At 40.9% G+C, this 20,064-nt stretch overlaps 1 protein-coding gene across 1 annotated transcript; it reads right to left on the minus strand.

Annotated features, from left to right (window-relative positions):
• Positions 1 to 16,244: 16,244 nt before the first annotated feature.
• On the minus strand, positions 16,245 to 17,572 carry LOC115110984 (putative claudin-24). The gene has a single exon (XM_029636868.2). It carries the CDS (start codon positions 17,286 to 17,288, stop codon positions 16,464 to 16,466), a length of 825 nt encoding a protein of 274 aa, XP_029492728.1. The 5' UTR covers positions 17,289 to 17,572; the 3' UTR covers positions 16,245 to 16,463.
• Positions 17,573 to 20,064: the final 2,492 nt, after the last annotated feature.

Below are 20,064 nucleotides of genomic sequence, written 5' to 3' on the forward strand. Positions count from 1 at the left end.
GTGCATGACACAAGTATTTTTTTTTCCAACAATTGTTTACAGACAGATTATTTCACTTCTAATTCACTATATCACAATTTCAGTGGGTCAGAAGTGTACAATTTGTAAGTCGCTCTGGATAAGAGCGTCTGCTAAATGACTTAAATGTAAATGTTAAATGTGAACCACTACCCATTTTAGTCATTGAAATACGTACAGTTTGTGAGTTTGCCTAAGGATACCAAATAGTTGATATCAACATTAGGAAAACTTTATATTTTCATAATTTTCCGAAGAAATTGAGATAATATCACATGAAGATGAGCCACTTATATCAACCATGGCTTAGAAATGGTACAATGAACTACTATGCATTCATGATGCCAGTCATGATACTGAGAAACATGGACAAAGTCCTGGAAATGCCACTGTGGTAGTTAAAGGGCTAGCCTAGCACTCATTAACAACCATTAGCATTCACAGCACCATCCACAGTGCTCTCAATGGCATTTTTCAACTGCCGTTTGAAAAGGAGAGGGTGCGTAATTGTCCGTCAACCTGTAGAGAGGCCCTAACTTGGTTCTTTGAGGTGGTATAGAACTAAGCAGCTTCTAGTACTATTCCTGTGTGCTCTGCCCTCCAGCAACACTTGGTAACAATGTAAGGCTGAGAAAAGGTTGTCCCTTGTTTTCTACACTTGTCTTCAGTGTTGGGGAACCTACTTTGAAAATACAGTTTACAAAGCTACCAATTACTTCACACTGGAAGAAGTTAAGCTACAGTAGAGCTACCTTTAAGAAATGATTGTTTACTGAACTAAACAATTATCATATCTAAATCAGAAATGTCATAGACTACAATTGCATGACCAGATCACTCTGGAGTCAGATGTTAACATAATGTGTAATTTAGACTATTAAAAACTAAAATTATATTTCAAGTGAGAATTATGCAGGTCTAATGCTGAAAAAGAAAGTAAATTCTTGCCTACTTCACTCATATTTTATTTTAGCCAAAAAAGTAGTGTGTATTTCTAATAGTTAGCTACACCACTACATGGCAAAAAAGTAATTAACTACTGAAAACACTACCTAGATTTGAATTGAGTTCAACTACCACCAAGCTACTGCAAAATGCAGTTAAATTACTAGTTGAACTACATGTAGTTCACTCCGCCCCAACACTTACTGTCTCTCTACTATGAATCTAATGAGTGTGTGTGTGTGTGTGTGTGTGTGTGTGTGTGTGTGTGTGTGTGTGTGTGTGTGTGTGTGTGTGTGTGTGTGTGTGTGTGTGTGTGTGTGTCCAAATGCCCTTGAAGAGAAGGTAATAGTGTTAATCATGTTAATTGATAACATTTTCGACATACATTGTTACAGACATACAGTGCCTTCAGAAAGTATTCACATCCCTTGACTTCTTCCACATTTTGTTGTTACAGCCTGAATTTAAAATGGATTAAGTTAAGATTTTGTGTCACTGGCCTACACACGATACCCCATAATGTAAAAGTGGAATTATGTTTTTAGACATTTTTACAAAATAATTAAATATGAAAAGCTGAAATGTCTTGAGTCAATAAGTATTCAACCCTTTGTTATGGCTTAAATAAGTTCAGGAGTAAAAATATACTTAACAAGTCACATAATAAGTTGAATTGACTCATCCTGTGTGCAATAATAGTGGTTTTTAATGACTACCTCATCTCTGTAGCCTACATATACAATTATCTGTAAGGTCCCTCAGTCGAGCAGTGAATTTCAAACACGGATACAACCACAAAGACCAGGGAGGTTTTCCAATGCCTCGCAAAGATATACAGTTGAAGTCGGAAGTTTACATACACCTTAGTCAATTACATTTAAACTCAGTTTGTCACAATTCCTGACATTTAATCCTAGTAAAAATTCCGTGTCTTAGGTCAGTTAGGATCACCACTTTATTTTAAGAATGTGAAATGTCAGAATAATAGTAGAGAGAATTATTAATTTCAGTTTTTATGTCTTTCATCACATTCCCAGTGGGTCAGAAGTTTACATCCACTCAATAAGTAATTGGTAGAATTGCCTTTAAATTGTTTAACTTGGGTCAAACATTTCAAGTAGCCTTCCACAAGCTTCCCACAATAAATTGGGTGAATTTTAGCCCATTCCTCCTGACAGAGCTGGTGTAACTGAGTCAGGTTTGTAGGCCTCATTGCTTGCACACGCTTTTTCAGTTCTGCCCACAAATCTTCTATAGGATTGAGGTCAGGGCTTTGTGATGGCCACTCCAATACCTTGACTTTGTTGTCCTTAAGCCATTTTGCCACAACTTTGGAAGTATGCTTGGGGTCATTGTCTATTTGGAAGACCCATTTGCAACCAAGCTTTAACTTCCTGACTGATGTCTTGAGATGTTGCGTCAATATATCCACATAATTTTCCTTTCTCATGATGCCATCTATTTTGTGAAGCGCACCAGTCCCTCCTACAGCAAAGCACCCCCACAACATGATGCTTCACGGTTGGGATGGTATTCTTCGGGTTGCAAGCCTCCCCTTTTTTTTTTTTTAATGGTGGTTTTGGAGCAGTGGCTTCTTCCTTGCTGAGCGGCCTATCAGGTTATGTTGACATAGGACTCGTTTTACTGTGGATATAGATACTTTTGTACCTGTTTCCTCCAGAATCTTTGCTGTTGTTCTGGGCAAGTCCTTTGCTGTTGTTCTGGGATTGATTTGCACTTTTCGCACCGAAGTACGTTCATCTCTAGGAGACAGAACGTGTCTGCTTCCTGATCGGTATGACAGCTGCGTGGTCCCATGGTGTTTATACTTGTGTACTATTATTTGTACAGATGAATGTGGTACCTTCAGGCGTTTGGAAATTGCTCCCAAGGATGAACCAGACTTGTGGAGGTCTCCAATTTTTTTCTGAGGTCTTGGCTGATTTATTTTAATTTTCCCATGGTGTCAAGCAAAGAGGCACGGAGTTTGAAGGTAGGCCTTGAAATACATCCACAGGTACACCTCCAAATGACTCAAATGATGTCAATTAGCCTGTCAGAAGCTTCTAAAGCCATGACATAATTTTCTGGAATTTTCCAAGCTGTTTAAAGGCACAGTCAACTTAGTGTATGTTAACTTCTGACCCACTGAAATTGTGATGCAATGAATTATAAGTGAAATAATCTGTCTGTAAACAATTGTTGGAAAAATGACTTGTGTAAATGCACAAAGTAGATGTCCTAACCGACTTGCCAAAACTATAGTTTGTCAACAAGAAATTTGTGGCGTGGTTGAAAAACAAGTTGTAATGACTCCAAACTAAGTGTATGTAAACTTCTGTCTTCAACTGTAGATGGTAGATGGGTAAAAATAAAAAAGCAGACATTGAATATTCCTTTGAGCATGGTGAAGTTATTATTTACACTTTGGATGGTGTATCAATACACCAAGTCACTACAAAGATACAGACATCCTTCCTAACAAGTCACTAAAGTAATACTGCAAAAAATGTGGCAAAGCAAATAACAAAATGTGTAATAAGTAAAGAGGTATGAATACTTTCTGAAGGCACTGTAAGTGTTGTTAACCATTAACAGCCTTTGCACCGTTAACTTTCACGTCACTGAATTTTGAATGTAGGCAGAGGCCCCATGAGTTTCAAAACCACTTTGATTTTGCTGCCACACATGCCCACACACCCCTGCCAGAGCTTGTGATATTTCAACCCACTGTTGCAATACAGCTGTTGATATGAATATGAGAGCAGTACTACAGAAACAAGCATTCACTGGATGACAGGTATATCACACAACGCAGTGGGATTCGTTAGCAATAGCAAGCTACACTTCGGGTTGCACTAAAGAAAGTACTTGATATTCAGAGCACATCTTAATGTCCTTGAAGTTTAAAAAAAAGAAGCTTGCACTTTTGAATGGAGAAGTGATTAAAGTTCCAGAGACCAAGTGAGACATGGAAAGATCTCTCTTTTGAATCATGAAACATTTCACACAGTAAGAAATGTCTGTGTCATGTCATCGTTGTCATTTACATTTACATTTAAGTCATTTAGCAGACGCTCTTATCCAGAGCGACTTACAACAATGTCATACTGCTACATCGAAAGTATATGAGTGTATATACTTCACAATAAAATCAATTCAAAAGGATCACAAAAACATTCAAGAAGTTTAAAGTTTTGCAGCATGGAATTATCAAGAGTCACTTTAGTCATCTTTTTAAAGGTAATATAGAACCGGAGCAAGCTAAATAACTGGGATAGCCTAGTTCTTTTGGGCTGAATGTGGGTATCTGTTTTTTCTCTACACGAACTGTGAAAATGTCATGGCAACGACTAATTATTTTCTACACTAATTTTATAGCTTCACCAATCTCAATGGCTCAACAACAACAAACACATTTCAAAATGCCATTTTGTCATGAGAAGGATGTTTCCCTATGAAGAAACCAATGAAGGTTTAAACACTTCATCAAGACGGAAGTGCACTATCTTCTCATATCAATAATTACAAAACAAATTCAAATTGAATGAACGTTTTGTATTTTGTACTAACCCAAAGTCAGGTTAAGCAGATTTGGTCCTCAACATATGACGCAGATTCCATTCGCTCACCGTTGGGCCTGTCCCCAAGCAGTGCTAATAATCCTTCCTGCAAACAAGCTGTCAGTTTCACTCACTTTTCTCCACAAATGTAATACGTTTTACTGGAATGTAGCAGGGAATTAGCCATTGTGGCACAACCCTTAGGTAGTTTCCCCCCACACACCCACCCCAAGAATGGATCTGTGTGAAACCAATGTTAAATTCCGAGGACCAGAATCAATTCCGATAGTGTCACGCCCTGGCCATAGAGAGGCTTTTTATTCTCTATTTTGGTTAGGCCAGGGTGTGACTAGGTTGGGCATTCTAGTTTCTTTATTTCTATTTCTTTGTGTTTGGCCGGGTGTGGTTCTGAATCAGAGGCAGCTGTCTATCGTTAGCCACATCAATCACTCAGAAAAGGGTCTTTACTTTTCTTTGAACAGCTCAGGTAAACACACTGTGTTTATAAACAGACTACTGATACACTATCAGGTATCAAGGTAAGACCCAGATGCAGACCGTGTCGAAGTAACAATGTTTATTACAGCAACAGAAGCAAAGGTACAGGACAGCAGGCAGGCTCAGGGTCAGGTCAGGCAGAGGTCGGTAACCCAGAGGTGGGGCAAAGGTACAGGACAACAGGCAGGCAGGCTCAGGGTCAGGTCAAGCAGAGGTTGGTAACCCAGAGGTGGGGCAAAGGTACAGGACAGCAGGCAGGCAGGCTCAGGGTCAGGTCAAGCAGAGGTCGGTAACCCAGAGGTGGGGAAAAGGTACAGGATGGCAGGCAGAGTGGTCAGGCGGGTGGGTACAGGGTCAGGACTGGCAATGGTCAAAACCAGGAGGACGAGAAAAGAGAGACTGGGGAAAAGCAGGAGCTGACACAAAAACGCTGGTTGGCTTGACAAACAAGACGAACTGGCAACAGACAAACAGAGAACACAGGTATAAATACAGTGGCTTGCAAAAGTATTCACCCCCTTGGCATTTTTCCTATTTTGTTGCCTTACAACCTGGAATTAAAATATATTTTTGGGGGGTTTGTATCATTTGATTTGCACAGCAAGCCTACCACTTTTAAGATGCAAAATATGTCTTATTGTGAAACAAACAAGAAATAAGACAAAAAAAAACAGAAAACTTGAGCGTGCATAACTGTTCACTCCCCCAAAGTCAATACGTTGTAGAGCCACCTTTTGCAGCAATTACAGCTGCAAGTCTCTTGGGGTATGTCTCTATAAGCTTGGCACATCTAGCCACTCTGAGTTTTTCCCATTCTTCGAGGCCAAGCTGCTCCAGCTCCTTCAAGTTGGATGGGTTCCCCTGGTGTACAGCAATCTTTAAGTCATACCACAGATTCTCAATTGGATTGAGGTCTGGGCTTTGACTAGGCCATTCCAAGACATTCAAATGTTTCCCCTTAAACCACTTGAGTGTTGCTTTAGCAGTATGCTTAGGGTCATTGTCCTGTTGGAAGGTGAACCTCCGACCCAGTCTCAAATCTCTGGAAGACTGAAGCAGGTTTCCCTCAAGAATTTCCCTGTATTTAGCACCATCCATCATTCCTTCAATTCTGACCAGTTTCCCAGATCTTGCTGATGATAAACATCCCCTCAACATGATGCTGCCACCACCATGCTTCACTGTGGGGATGATGTTCTTGGGGTGATGAGAGGTGTTGGGTTTGCACCAGACATAGTGTTTTCTTTTTTGGCCAAAAAGCTAAATTTGAGTCTCATCTGACCAGAGTGCCTTCTTCCATATGTTTGGGGAGTCTCCCACATGCCTTTTGGCAAACACCAAACGTGTTTGCTTATTTTTTTCTTTAAGCAATGGCTTTTTTTCTGGTCACTCTTCCATAAAGCCCAGCTCTGTGGAGTGTATGGCTTAAAGTAGTCCTATGGATAGATACTCCAATCTCCACTATGGAGCTTTGCAGCTCCTTCAGGGGTATCTTTGGTCTCTTTGTGCATCTCTGATTAATGCCCTCCTTGCCTGGTCCGTGAGTTTGGTGGGCGGCCCTCTCTTGGCAGGTTTGTTGTGGTGCCATATTCTTTCCATTTATTTATAATGGATTTAATGGTGCTCCATGGGATGTTCAAAGTCTCTGATATTCTTTTATAACCCAACCCTAATCTGTACTTCTCCACAACTTTGTCCCTGACATGTTTGAAGCGCTCCTTGGTCTTCATGGTGCCGCTTGCTTGGTGGTGCCCATTGCTTAGTGGTTTTTCAGACTCTAGGGCCTTTCAGAACAGGTGTTTATAAACTGAGATCATGTGACAGATCATGTGACACTTAGATTGCACACAGGTGGACTTTATTTAACTAATTATGTGACTTCTGAAGGTAATTGGTTGCACCAGATCTTATTTAGGGGCTTCATAGCAAAGGGGGTGAATACATATGCACGCACCACTTTCTGTTTTTTCCCTTCACCAATTTGGACTACTTTGTGTATGTCCATAACATGAAATCCAAATAAAAATCCATTTAAATTGCAGGTTGTAATGCAACAAAAACGCCAAGGGAGATGAATACTTTTGCAAGGCACTGTGCACAGGGGATAATGGGGCAGATGGGCGACACCTGGAGGGGGGTGGAGACAATCACAAAGACAGGTGAAACAGATCAGGGTGTGACAATACACAAACAGAAACTTCAGGCCAGGCAGTAGATGACCCTTATCCCTACAGAGACAACAACACGCTAACAAACTCCTCACTGCCTCAGGCATTCAGTGATATCATGGGCCAGTAGTTTCAGTAAATATGTATCAGAAATTATTGTGGTTCCTCAAGCATGTGGCTCAAGCAACCATTAGGGTTCCATTTTCACTGTAATCTGGTAAACCTTGAAAGTAGATGCGGTCAGATCTTCACCAGTAATGCTATGCAAGAGTGCATGTTTTCTGTCTGTAAGCATGTGGTTTCTCTATGCTGTACATGAACCAACATGATAATTTGTCCCTCGAGCATAGGTAACTGGTTATTTACATTTATAAACTGGGTGGTTTGCGCCTTGAATGCTGATTGGTTGTAAGCCGTGGTATAGCAGACCATATACCATGGGTATGACAAAACATTTATTTTTCCTGCTCTAATTACGTTGGTAACCAGTTTATAATAGCAATAAGGCACCTCGGGAGTTTGTGGTATATGGCCAATATACCATGGCTAAGGGCTGTATCGCTAAGGGCTCCGCCGTGCGTCGTGCTTAAGAACAGCCCTTTGCCATGGTATATTGGCCATATATCACACCCCTCTTGCCTTATTGCTTAATTAACATCTCAGTTGGTTATTTAACATCTCATGCACCTAACACCTGTTCCGCAGGTAAATCAGGCCGCTCGATTACATCCACGGCTGATAAGGACCGAGGACAAAGTAACACCCCACCAGACAAAGTAGCACAACACCTATCCCCCATTACTGCAGATTTGTGAATTACAAGATAAACTTGATCGTCCCAAGATTGTGTTAACCACCGCTTGAACAAAAACCTTTTTCGTCCGAGACATTTAACATGTTTGTCCTGAGCCTAATCAAGCCTGTGGAGTTAACCTCATTTTGAATGTTCTTGTTATGTTATAAAACCTGCAATGCTGATCAAATACTTAGCTTGTTGTTCAGCTTTAATTGCTATAAAAACAAGCCCTGGAAAGCTGATGAAATAATAACAATTGTTTGAATTGTTAAGGGGTGGAAAGAAGTTTTGTTAACTAATCCTATATTTGTATTTGAAAAAAAATGTGGAAAAAAATCCCACCTCAAACTTGCATCTCAAACAGAACATTTAAAAAATATTTGCTATTTCCTAATAGAACATGATGTCAGGTTGACTCATTGGCTGAGCCGGTCTACTCACTTTAATCTTTTTAATGACCGGTATACACCCACACCAGTCTGTGGTTGGGGTATGCTCACATCATACCAAGACAGAAAATATGCTTTTTAACATACTTAATTACAATTTCTTTGGAAGGAAAACTATTGAACTCATATTGTTGTTAAATATAGGTCCTATTTCATAGAAATCTGGAAACACTGGACAGTTACTTTATATTACTTTTTTGATTATTTCCAGAGGCTACCAGTTTTACACTGTGAATGTATTATAAATTCCCCAATACTAGGCTCTAGAAACACGTGAAACAATCATCATACATTGTGACTAAGTGCATTCCCCCGTTTGTCTTGTACTTGCTTGCTTGTTTACGTTTGTTTGTCCATAAGGTACATGTAAGGTAAGATCAAAATCTAACATTGTTTTTTAAATGTTGTTTCGCCACTGTAAAATGTATTCATGCATCCTTCACAAAGACAAATTTCAGCCTTGCTGAAGAAACCCCAGATCATCACCGATCCTCCACCAAATGTCACAGTGGGTGCAAGACCTGGGGAGGCCTACAAGCCACAGTGTCTTGCACCCACTGTGACATTTGGTGGAAGATCGGTGAAGATCTGGGGGTGCTTCAGCAAGGCTGGAATCGGGCAGATTCATTTTTGTGAAGGACGCATGAATCAAGCCACGTACAAGGTTGTCCTGGAAGAAAACTGGTGGAGAACATGCCAAGACGCATGAATCAAGCCACGTACAAGGTTGTCCTGGAAGAAAACTGGTGGAGAACATGCCAAGACGCATGAATCAAGCCACGTACAAGGTTGTCCTGGAAGAAAACTGGTGGAGAACATGCCAAGACGCATGAATCAAGCCACGTACAAGGTTGTCCTGGAAGAAAACTGGTGGAGAACATGCCAAGACGCATGAATCAAGCCACATACAAGGTTGTCCTGGAAGAAAACTGGTGGAGAACATGCCAAGACGCATGAATCAAGCCACATACAAGGTTGTCCTGGAAGAAAACTGGTGGAGAACATGCCAAGACGCATGAAAGATGTGATTGAAAATCAGGGTTATTCCACCAAATATTGATTTCTGAACTCTTCCTACTGTAAGTTAAAACATTAGTATTGTGTTGTTTAAAAATGAATATGAACTTATTTTCTTTGCATTATTTTAGGTCTGACAACACTGCATTTATTTTGTTATTTTGACCAGTTGTCATTTTCTGCAAATAAATGCTCTAAATGTCAATATTTTTATTTGGAATTTGGGAGAAATGTTGTCAGTAGTTTATAGAATAAAGCAACATTTTTAAACACATACCTATAAAGAGTAAAACCAGAGAAATGGATAATTTTGCAGTGGTCTCTTCATTTCTTCCAGAGCTGTATATGACCAAGATGAACAAGGTTCCATGTAGCTACTGTGGCTAATAGACAGTGAAGTTTCCATGCAATAGGTGGTGAAAGTCATTAAGTCTGGAATGTAATGTTTGATGTCTGAAATGTGTTTTTACCATGATCAGGCTGCGGAGGTCAGGTAGGTTATTTTGTATTTGTATTTATTATGGATCCCAGGAAGATAAACTGTTACCTTGGCAGCAGTTACTCTTCCTGGGGTCCAGACACATTAAAGCACATCACAAAATACACGCAATTTAAAAAAAACAAACAGTACATCATATAACATCATTACACCACTACATATCTACAACACAAATGTACACAGTGTTCAAAACATTAGGAACACTGCTCTCTCCATGACATTAACTGACCAGGTGGATCCAGGTGAAAGCTATGATCCCTTATTGATATCACCTGTTTAATTAACTTCAGTAAAGGTAGATGAAGGGGAGGAGACAGGTTAAAGAATGATTTTTAAGCCTTGAGATAATTGAGATATGGATTGTGTATGTGTGCCATTCAGAGGATGAATGGGCAAGTCAAAAAATTGAAGTGCCTTTGAATCGGGTATGGTAGTAGATGCCAGGCGCACTGGTTTGAGTGTGTCAAGAACTGCAACGCTGCTGTTTTTTTTCCACACACAACAGTTTCCTGTGTGTAAGCATTGGAGTCAACATGGGCCAGAATCCCTGTGGAACGCTTTCGGCAACTTGTAGAGTCCATGACCCATCTAATTAGGGCTGTTCTGAGGGCAAAAAGGGGTGCAACTCAATATTATGAAGGTGTTCCTAATGTTTTATAGACTCAGTGTATAATACCACCATACAACAATATTAAAATGTACATGTGTGTAGAGTGCATGTGCTAGTGTGTGTGTGTGACTATGCACGTGTGTGTGGGTGCCTGTGTGTGTGTCTCTTCACAGTCAGCATTGTTCCATATGGTGTAGTTCTATCTGTTTTTAAATCTGATTTTACTGCTTTCATGAGTTACTTGATGTGGAATAGAGTTCCATGAAGTCATGGCTCCGTGTAGTACTGTGTGTTACCAGGAGCCTGTTCTGGACTTGGGGACTGTGAACAAACCCCTGGTTGTGAAGAGACCCCTGGTCGTTGAACTTGTTGTGGAATTCAGAGGCTAACCATTCGTACACTTGATGGGCAAAGGCAGGGATACCACGTGATCCCACACAAGTTCTAGCGACCTACAATTAGTTGTGTTAACCATGTAATGCCACTCCAAACATGAAACATGATCTGAATTTACTGAAATGAAACATAGAGCCTGATTAGGAAATTTGAAGTTTACAGATATATGACAAATAATGGAGAATTAAAGAAATGTTACGCTGAATAGCAGGCATTGGCGCTATCGAGATGTAGTGTCAGGGCGTTTTGGTGCTGCTTTCAGCGTTTGCCTCCCAATTAGGCAAAGGGAATTGTGAGGTCATGGAAATCCAGAATAGCCTTATACAGAGGGATGTCCACTCCTGCCGGGGACCAATGTTTCCATGGTCAGAAATAACGAATAAAATAACCCATTTCCGAGGAGTGCGCACGCGTGCGTACACACAAACACACACACAAACACACACAAAGCTAAACAAATAAATTATATCACAACTCATACACAAATGTATAGGAGCAATCTCCCTTAGTGGACCAGTCATTGTTTTGAGGTCAGAAAATCTCTCAATTACCTCCTCTACCTAATATGGCTGTTTATTTTGATTACTGTAATTTACTGTACATTTGCCACTGTGTAAGAATTTGCTTGTTTGTGAAGTGCCTTGTGTCCATTGGAGTACTGTTTGTCAGAGTATTGAACATATGTCACTTCCTGACCATAGAAAACCTGTATTTTCTATGGTAGAGTAGATCAGGGCGTGACTAGGGGGTTTTGTTCTAGTTTATATTTTCTATGTGGGGTTCTAGGTTTGATTTTCTATGTTGGTGATTTGTATGATTCCCAATTAGAGGCAGCTGGTTATCGTTGTCTCTAATTGGGGATCATACTTAAGTAGCATTTTTTCCACCTGTGGGTTATGGGATATTGTTTTGGTGTGGTGCATGTGAGCACTGCATTTTCTTCACGTTTCGTTTGTTCATTTATTGTTTTGTTTTGCTTTGAGTTTCACATAGAAATAAAAGATGTGGAACCCAGATCACGCTGCCCTTTGGTCCACTCATTATTACGAACATCGTGACAGTATATTACTGCACCACATTGCTCCCAGAACTGAGTTACTTCCTTGGCTCTATAATGCTGAATGGCCATAGTGCTGTACCAGATACAGACCACAGAACGTAGTAAAGTCTAATGATATACTGAGCATCACATTAAGATATCATATCAGCAGAAACAAGCACAATCTTAAAATCAGCCCTTGGCCTACTGACTGTAAAAGAGGAAAAGGGTCTTACCCAACAAGCTAGTGTGGAGCAGGTGCACAGCTGAGTGCTTGTCTGTCAAACGCCCCAGTGTTCAGCCTTTCCTGTGGAGCAAATTAGAATACTATCACACCCAGTCTTCCAAGAATCCTGTCCCTCCCCCAGGATCGTCTCTCTCTTCTAGAGTATTCCCACTCCGTATCTACTGTTCAGCTCTCCTCTTGTCTCTTCCTCTCCCTCCGACGCAGCAGTAGCGGCCGGGGCTCTGGTGGGTGTGTTATCCCTGGGAAAAACCTCTCGAGCAGCACACGGATTGGGGGGATTGTGGAAGCTGCTCTCTCTCACTGACGGAGCCGGCAAATGCAGCACCAGGGGCCTCTGCCTGTTTCTTAGCTGTATGCAGTATTGACAGAGTTGCTGGGTGGATGCTAACACGGCAGGAATTCTCACAGTGCTCGGCTCTCCTCCCTCCATCTCTCTCTCAACTCCACTCCACCACTCTCCTCCCCTCGCTACTCCCTCTCTCACTCTTTCTCTCTCTCTCTCACACACGTGCGCACATACGCACGCACGCACGCACGCACGCACGCACACACACACACACACACACACACACACACACACACACACACACACACACACACAGTCCCCCTCCTGGTCAGATCCTTTCAGCCTTGCCTTCAGATGCCAAAGGCCACTGGCCAGTTAAATCTGATCAAAGATTGGCTGCGAGCCCCCCTGTACTGCCTGGACTGCCGGCTTTCTTTGATTGTCTGCCTGCTTGCCTGCCTGCTTAATGCATGCATGTGTGCTCTACTGTATGCCTGCTTGCCTGTTTGTGTGGAGGATTGTCTGCCTACTGTAAATGTCTATTTTACTGACTACTGGCTGGCTTGACTGCCTAGTGGGCAAAACTAATTGCAATGACGTTCTTAAGTAACATTATGGTCCAGTTGTATATTGGCTGTTAAAGGAAGTGACCAGAAGAACTGGTTGTAATGGTTGAACAGATTGTAACCTGGTTATCTGACCAGTTAATAACCAAAATATGACATCTTTCTAAGAAAAACTGATTTAGAAAAACTGTTTACAACCAGAAGATGACAGGACTTCCCATAAATCTAGACAGCTGGGTGTCTATCTACATTGGTCAAAATTCAATATATCCCATTTGCTTGGTGGATGGAATGGGAACAGGACTGATAAGATGTCCTTGACTTCCTTTATTTGGGGGATGGGGCATAAGTGTGCTGGTTGCTCTGGTGTGGATGAAATTATGTATTGACTGTCAAATCCCCTCTGTAACTTCTGACAATGGCCATACAGTACATCATATCATATTCACTGGAAAGGAATTGATTTTATGGTAATACTGCACCAAGATACAGATGGGTCATTCTTGAATTGCGGTCCCTCAGCTTCGCAACCATGAAAAATACATTTAAATGACAAATAGTTGCACATCATACATGTTTTTGTTTATATTGAACTGTTTATCACTGATACAACCCAAGTCCTTTAAACAGCAAAACGTTATCTTTATGCATTGTTTAAGGTACTAGGGGAAAGAAAATCTACCAGTAGTGATGAGTTGTGGTGACATGTTTTGTGGATTTAGAGATATTTATCTATTCTTTTGAATGCTAGAAAGTTTTTCATATATAGATCAATAGACAAAAAGAAGTCTATTAAAATACCTATGTTATAAGAATGCAAAAAAATATTTATAGTAATTAAGCTGTTATATTAGCTGATTTAGAATGGGAAGATACCCAAATACAATTAAATACACATCTAGAAAATTGTACTTGTTTAATTGCTTAATACCATGCCCAAATGTTAGAGAAATTACACGAACAACCTAGATGTATCTATTTCAGGGAATAGATTGTGTATTTCATGACATGAAAATGTTTTCTGAATAATTTGGAATAAGTGAAGCACAGGAGGCTGGTGGCATCTTATTTGGGGAGAACGGGCTCGTGGTAATGGCTGGAGTGGAATAAATGGAATGGTATCAAATACATCAACCATTATTATGAGCTGTCCTCCCCTCAGCAGCCTCCACTGAAGTGGCATAATATGCAATTTGCCATATTGACAGTTCTTCCTACAGACCCAGAGGAGAAACCTGAACCATAGCATTGCAAATGAAATGTTTTGCTTTGGCTGTAATGCTCAACCAATGCAAAAAAGCATAATTTGAGCTCGCTTGTCTTGCTGCTCTGCTCACAAGACCCTCTGCTGGTCACACAGTGAAAGAACAGCACCACTGTTTCTGTGTGTGTGTGTGTGTGTGTGTGTGTGTGTGTGTGTGTGTGTGTGTGTGTGTGTGTGTGTGTGAAATGTGTTTGTATACATGTGTGCCTGTGTTATTGTTACTATAAGGGCGGCAAGATACTTATCGTCTCTCTCCAAGGGCAGGGGGAGGGTCACAACATGACATCACTGATATATCACTCAGTTGAATTTAATTACAGTAGTAGTCCAATCCCCCCATGCCCCAGGGACAGCCAGCCACGCACACGCACTCCAAAAACCCAGATTAAAGGAGTGTGCCACATGGGTGCCTCATTTATGTGCTATGATCTCCAAATGTTAATGTCAGATGCTTTAAGTGTACCCCTTTACTACTCTCTGGGCAATACTACACTGTGTAAATACTAAATATCTGATTTCACTGACATTGGCACAGAGAGTGACTCATTTTACCTTACTCTTATTGGTGATACATGTGATTGTTTGGCTGTCTCCCTTTTACATTTACAGTAGGCTACAGTCTTTCATCAAACAAACGGCTATTTGGGTCTCACTCCTTGTACAACATACAGTAGCGTCCCTGAGCCAAAATGTGCATTAAGATCTCAGGCATTAAGATCTCAGAAGAGGCGGGGCTTTGAAATGCATCTCTCTCTCACCAGTGGAGGCTGCTGAGGGGAGGACGGCTCATAATAATGGCTGGAACGGAGCGAATGGAATGGCACCCAACCATGTGTTGGATGTATTTGATACCATTCCACTAATTCTGCTCAATGTCTGTATTTTTTTGACCCATCTACCTTCTTTGCGAGGCATTGGATAACCTCCCTTGTCTTTGTGATTGAATCTGTATTTGTAGGCCAGCAACCAACAAATCTCAATTTAATTCATTTTAAATTCAGGCTGTGACACAACAAAATGAGGAAAAATTCAAGAGGTGTGAATACTTTCTGAAGGCTCTGTATGTTGATGTTGGGGTGTGGAGATGATGAAGTTGAAATATTTTGAACTTTACCTTTAAAGGGGATTTTACAACACGTAGCAATAGATTGTCCCTTACCCTGAAAGCAGTCTTTGGGCACAGACAAACTGTAATCCATGGTTTGGTTTACAAACTTCAGCTAAATTTAGACACTGATAGCTAAAATCACTGAGAGTGGTAAAGACATGCGTACCTATTAAAATGTTTATGGCCAAATCAACTCAAATCAACTACATGATTTAGCTTGATGTTATTTCAAGGTGATATGGCAACAAAACACATTACAAAGGTACTGCATGCCCCTACCACTCTCATTGATTTTTAACTAGCAATGGCTAAGTTTACAGTGGCTGTAAAGAAAACCAAACCATGGATTACAGTTTTCCCTGACCCAAAGACTACTTCCAGGATGAGTTACCATCTAACATTGAATTATAAAAAACAGAACTCATCCTTTAAAATTGCCCCCTGAGCTCCACTAAGGGAAACAACTGCAGAGTTGGCATTACAAAACAAGTAGCTCCACTTATATCATGGCATATTGTGGCAAGCTATCCCTTTACGAGCTTTAGTGATTGTGGAAAATCACAGTGATCTTTTCCTTTCTCTTAACATACAATTCATAATTGAAAGGAATTGTATTATCTTCACCAGTAGGAATACCTTCACAGTGCGACAGAGACCACCCATCCAGCTTGATGCATATCAAGAGACAAGACATACTGTGCAGGAACAAAGTAGGCACTCAAATTACAATGACCAGAGTCTCATGTAATCAATAAAAGAGAGGCTGCAAACAAGATACAGACAAAAAGGTTTTCATTGCACTTTTATATCGGAAATACAGCACTTTATCCATGTTCAACAATATTGAAATATACAAATATATCTTTCAAACATTTCAAATGTGACCTTTCATATTTCAAAATAAACCTAGGCAGTCGCAGTCTGAATTCAACTTTATCATTCTCCTTCAAACTAGGCATTCTAAGCTACCACCATTCATTAAGTGAAAATGAGACTATAAAACCTCTGTCTTTAAGTAGTACTGACTCCTTGGCTTTTCCTGGGGGGTGTTCGGGAGGCTGGCCACTCGCTGCTGCCTGTCATGATCCGCCATGCACACAGCCACAAAGAAAAGAGAGCCTCCAATGACCAGGAAGAGACCCGCAAACCAGCCGGAGAACATGGCCTCGCCATACTCCCAGCGTGGAACGACGTCAGGCAGGTTCTCGTCCCAGAACTCCACCAGGGTCACGTAGGCCACCAGGGAGACGGGGGCCAGTGTTGTGAGCCCCGACACCCAGGACAGCACCCCACTGACAATGAGGAGGCCCCTCTTTAACCCTTGCTGCCTCCCAGAGCCCAGTTCCACCCCCTCCAGGCCCGGGAAGGCCACCACCACGGCTAGGGCCCCAGTACCCACAGACACCAGCATGAGCACCCGGGAAGCCAGCAAGTCCATGGGCAGGGCCATGAGGGATTCAAAGGCTTTACATTGCATCCCAACCTCCTCGGCAAAGATGCAGATGTGCCACAGGCCTGAGTACCAGTTCTCCACTTCGTTCAGCTCTGAGTTCAAGGTCTTCCACAGGGGAATGAAGGTGGTGACCAGAGTAGTGACCAGACCCCCGAATATCACAAAGAGCGCAGTCCTCTCCATGATTTTGGCAGTCAGGAGCACCATCTTCAGTGTCAGTCGTCGTTGCTTACACTCCTCGCACTCTTTCTGCTTCTTTCTCTGTCCCTCTCTCTGTCCTGGCTGAAGAACAGCTAGTGAGTGACTGGGAAGCCCGTCCCCCTCTCCTGTGGTAGCACTTGGACTGACCCAGCCAGCCTGCCTCATCCAGCTTTATAATAGAATGCATAACTGGGAGATAATCCCAGGTCCTGAGGCATTACAAAAGACATATTGTTTTGTTGTAGTGTTAAATATCATTGTAGGGAACAATGGGCTCTGTTTTGAGATGAAACCAGATATGTAAACCAGATATGTCTAGTGGGATCCTGGGACTGAGTGTGGTAACAGAGAAACATGAGCAAGTTGGTCATGGGGGAACAAACAAAAAGAGGAAGGGCCAAAAACTCTCCCAAGGGTGTCCAGTGGCCTGATTCTATGGACTCTTTGATTGGCCACGGCTAATTATTTTAAGAGAAACCATGTGCTGATGTTACTGATAAGAGCATATGAAATTAGCTCTTCGTGTGAGTGAAGTATTTTTTTTTCTAAAGAAATCTATAGAAAATCAGTTGATTTGCCAAATGTCTCAAGTGTTAAGACTAGGAATAGTGCTCAAAGCAATACTACATACAAAAGACCCCAACACTTGGTGAGGTATTCATTGAGGTCTGGGTTTGTAGCTGGCAGGGAACATTAAATCCTATCTGGCCATTCAGCCCTCGAGTCTTTGATTCGTTCACTTCATGGAAAGAATCTTCTTTTAAATGTTACATAAAATCAAATGGAATCAGATGAAAGCGGTCAACATTCCAATGCAAAATCAAAGTTTATCAATTGTTTTCAGACGTGAACATTTGAATTTTGTACACATCCCAGGTAATCTGTTTTGTAGACCCAGCTATACGCTGACAATCCAAAATGAATGGTAAGCTTGACTACCGGTAAACAGAAATATCTTTCATCAATCATTCAGTATGTAATAAATAAATGTTAAAAAAGAAAAACCTATAAGGTATAAGGTCTGATAAACTTGCTTAAATGGAAGGATTTCGCCCCCTCTCTTGAAAGGTGCATTGTGCAAGCTTATCTCTCACATATCAGTGGAACCTGAAACTGCTAATTTGTAGAGACAAAGGTCAAGGATTAACCTGCGTAGACTTGGACTTCTCCTTCAGCTTTGATTCCCCCTGGCCACCTGCTGGTACAGCAGCTGACATGTGCTCCATTTCCCTCAAGTGGTCCACTGATTCAACATCATCTGCTGAATTTGAAAAAGTAAAATACTTTCACGTTTATAATGCCAGCTTGCTGCAGCCCAACGACTGAAGGCAGTGTCGGTTGCACACTACTGGAAGACGGTGTGTCAGAGAGAATGAGATCCATTGTGCTGTAATCAGGTCACTCAGTCTCTTTTCTACTATTATGTTTCAGGTAAGGGATGGGTGGACAAAGCACACAGCAGGAGAAAGAGAGACCTGGTAGTCAATCAAACTGTATCAGGATGGTTTTCTTCTTTAAAAAGTGGTCTACCTTCAGAGTGTTGCTTAATGTGGTTTTGGGAGCCTTTTCTATAAGCAATCACATCTTTGCAATTTGCAAAATGACATTGATAACAATCCCTGTGACAGTTTTCAGCAAAACAACCATTTTTTAATTTGTATTTTTATTTATTTAACCTTTATTTAACTAGGCAAGTCAATTAAGAACAAATTCTTATTTACAATGACAGCCTACACACCGACCAAACCCGGACGACGCTGGGCCAATTGTGACCTGCCCTATGGGAATCCCAATCACAGCCGGTTGTGATTTAAATTGCTACGCCACTCGGGAGCCCATATGTCATTTATTAAGGCTTTGATGGAGTCAATGTGAGAAACATTTGACTCAGTAGCATGTCATCATAGCAAAACACAAAACAGAGTATTTGAGCAGGTTCATATTCCTGCCAACTGTACAGCAGCTGGCTAATCAGATAATTTTCCAATATAGATCCTGTGTCAAACACCAATATTAAACTAAACCTGGTTCTCCCAAGCTTAAACAAACACCTCTCCAGTACTAGACATGCCATAGCTCATCTGAAACCATTCAGAATTAAATTATACTGATTATATGCTGTGATGTTAAACATTTCCAAATGTTTTCATTTTATAATAGATCAGCAGAGAGGAGCAAATACTTTGGTGATACATTTCCCATCCTGTTTAATTGCTAAGGAAAGAATTATTGATTTAGTTGCTAAGGAATTAATTATTCCCTCAGAATAATGACCACGTCTTCAATTCTTCTTGAAACACATTTTATATTATAAACTGGGTTGTTTGATCCCTGAATTCTGATTGGCTGACAGCCATGGTATATCAGACCGTATACTACGGGTATGACAAAACATTTATTTTACTGCTCTAATTACGTTGGTAACCAATGTATAATAGCAATAAGGCACCTCAGGGGGCTTGTGGTATATGGCCAATATACCAAGGCTAAGGGCTGTATACAGACACTCCGCATTGGGCTGTGCTTAAGAAAAGCCATTAGCCTTTGTATATTGGCCATATACCACACCCCGTTGTGCATTATGGCTTAAATATAGTACAACTATAAAGAGTTATTCTATGTCACACATATATAATGCATACAGTATGTCAGGGATCATCAACTAGATTCAGTGATGGGACGATTTGTTCTTGAGAGGATAGTCGGGGGGCCGGATCATAACTACAAATCATTTGTAGACATTTGTATACGTGTCTCTCTATTATGCATGGGAAAACTTAGAAACAGATTTCTTCAATTAATTCCTGGTGTTTTTACAGTCTTTTATGTTCAATAATAATAATAATAAAAATAAAATATATATATATTTACAAGGTGCATTGAGAAAGTATTCAGACCCATTTACTTTTTCCACATTTTGTTACATTACAGCCTTTACTAA

The sequence above is a fragment of the Oncorhynchus nerka genome, linkage group LG27, assembly GCF_034236695.1.
Source record: "Oncorhynchus nerka isolate Pitt River linkage group LG27, Oner_Uvic_2.0, whole genome shotgun sequence".
Taxonomy (NCBI): Eukaryota; Metazoa; Chordata; class Actinopteri; order Salmoniformes; family Salmonidae; genus Oncorhynchus; species Oncorhynchus nerka.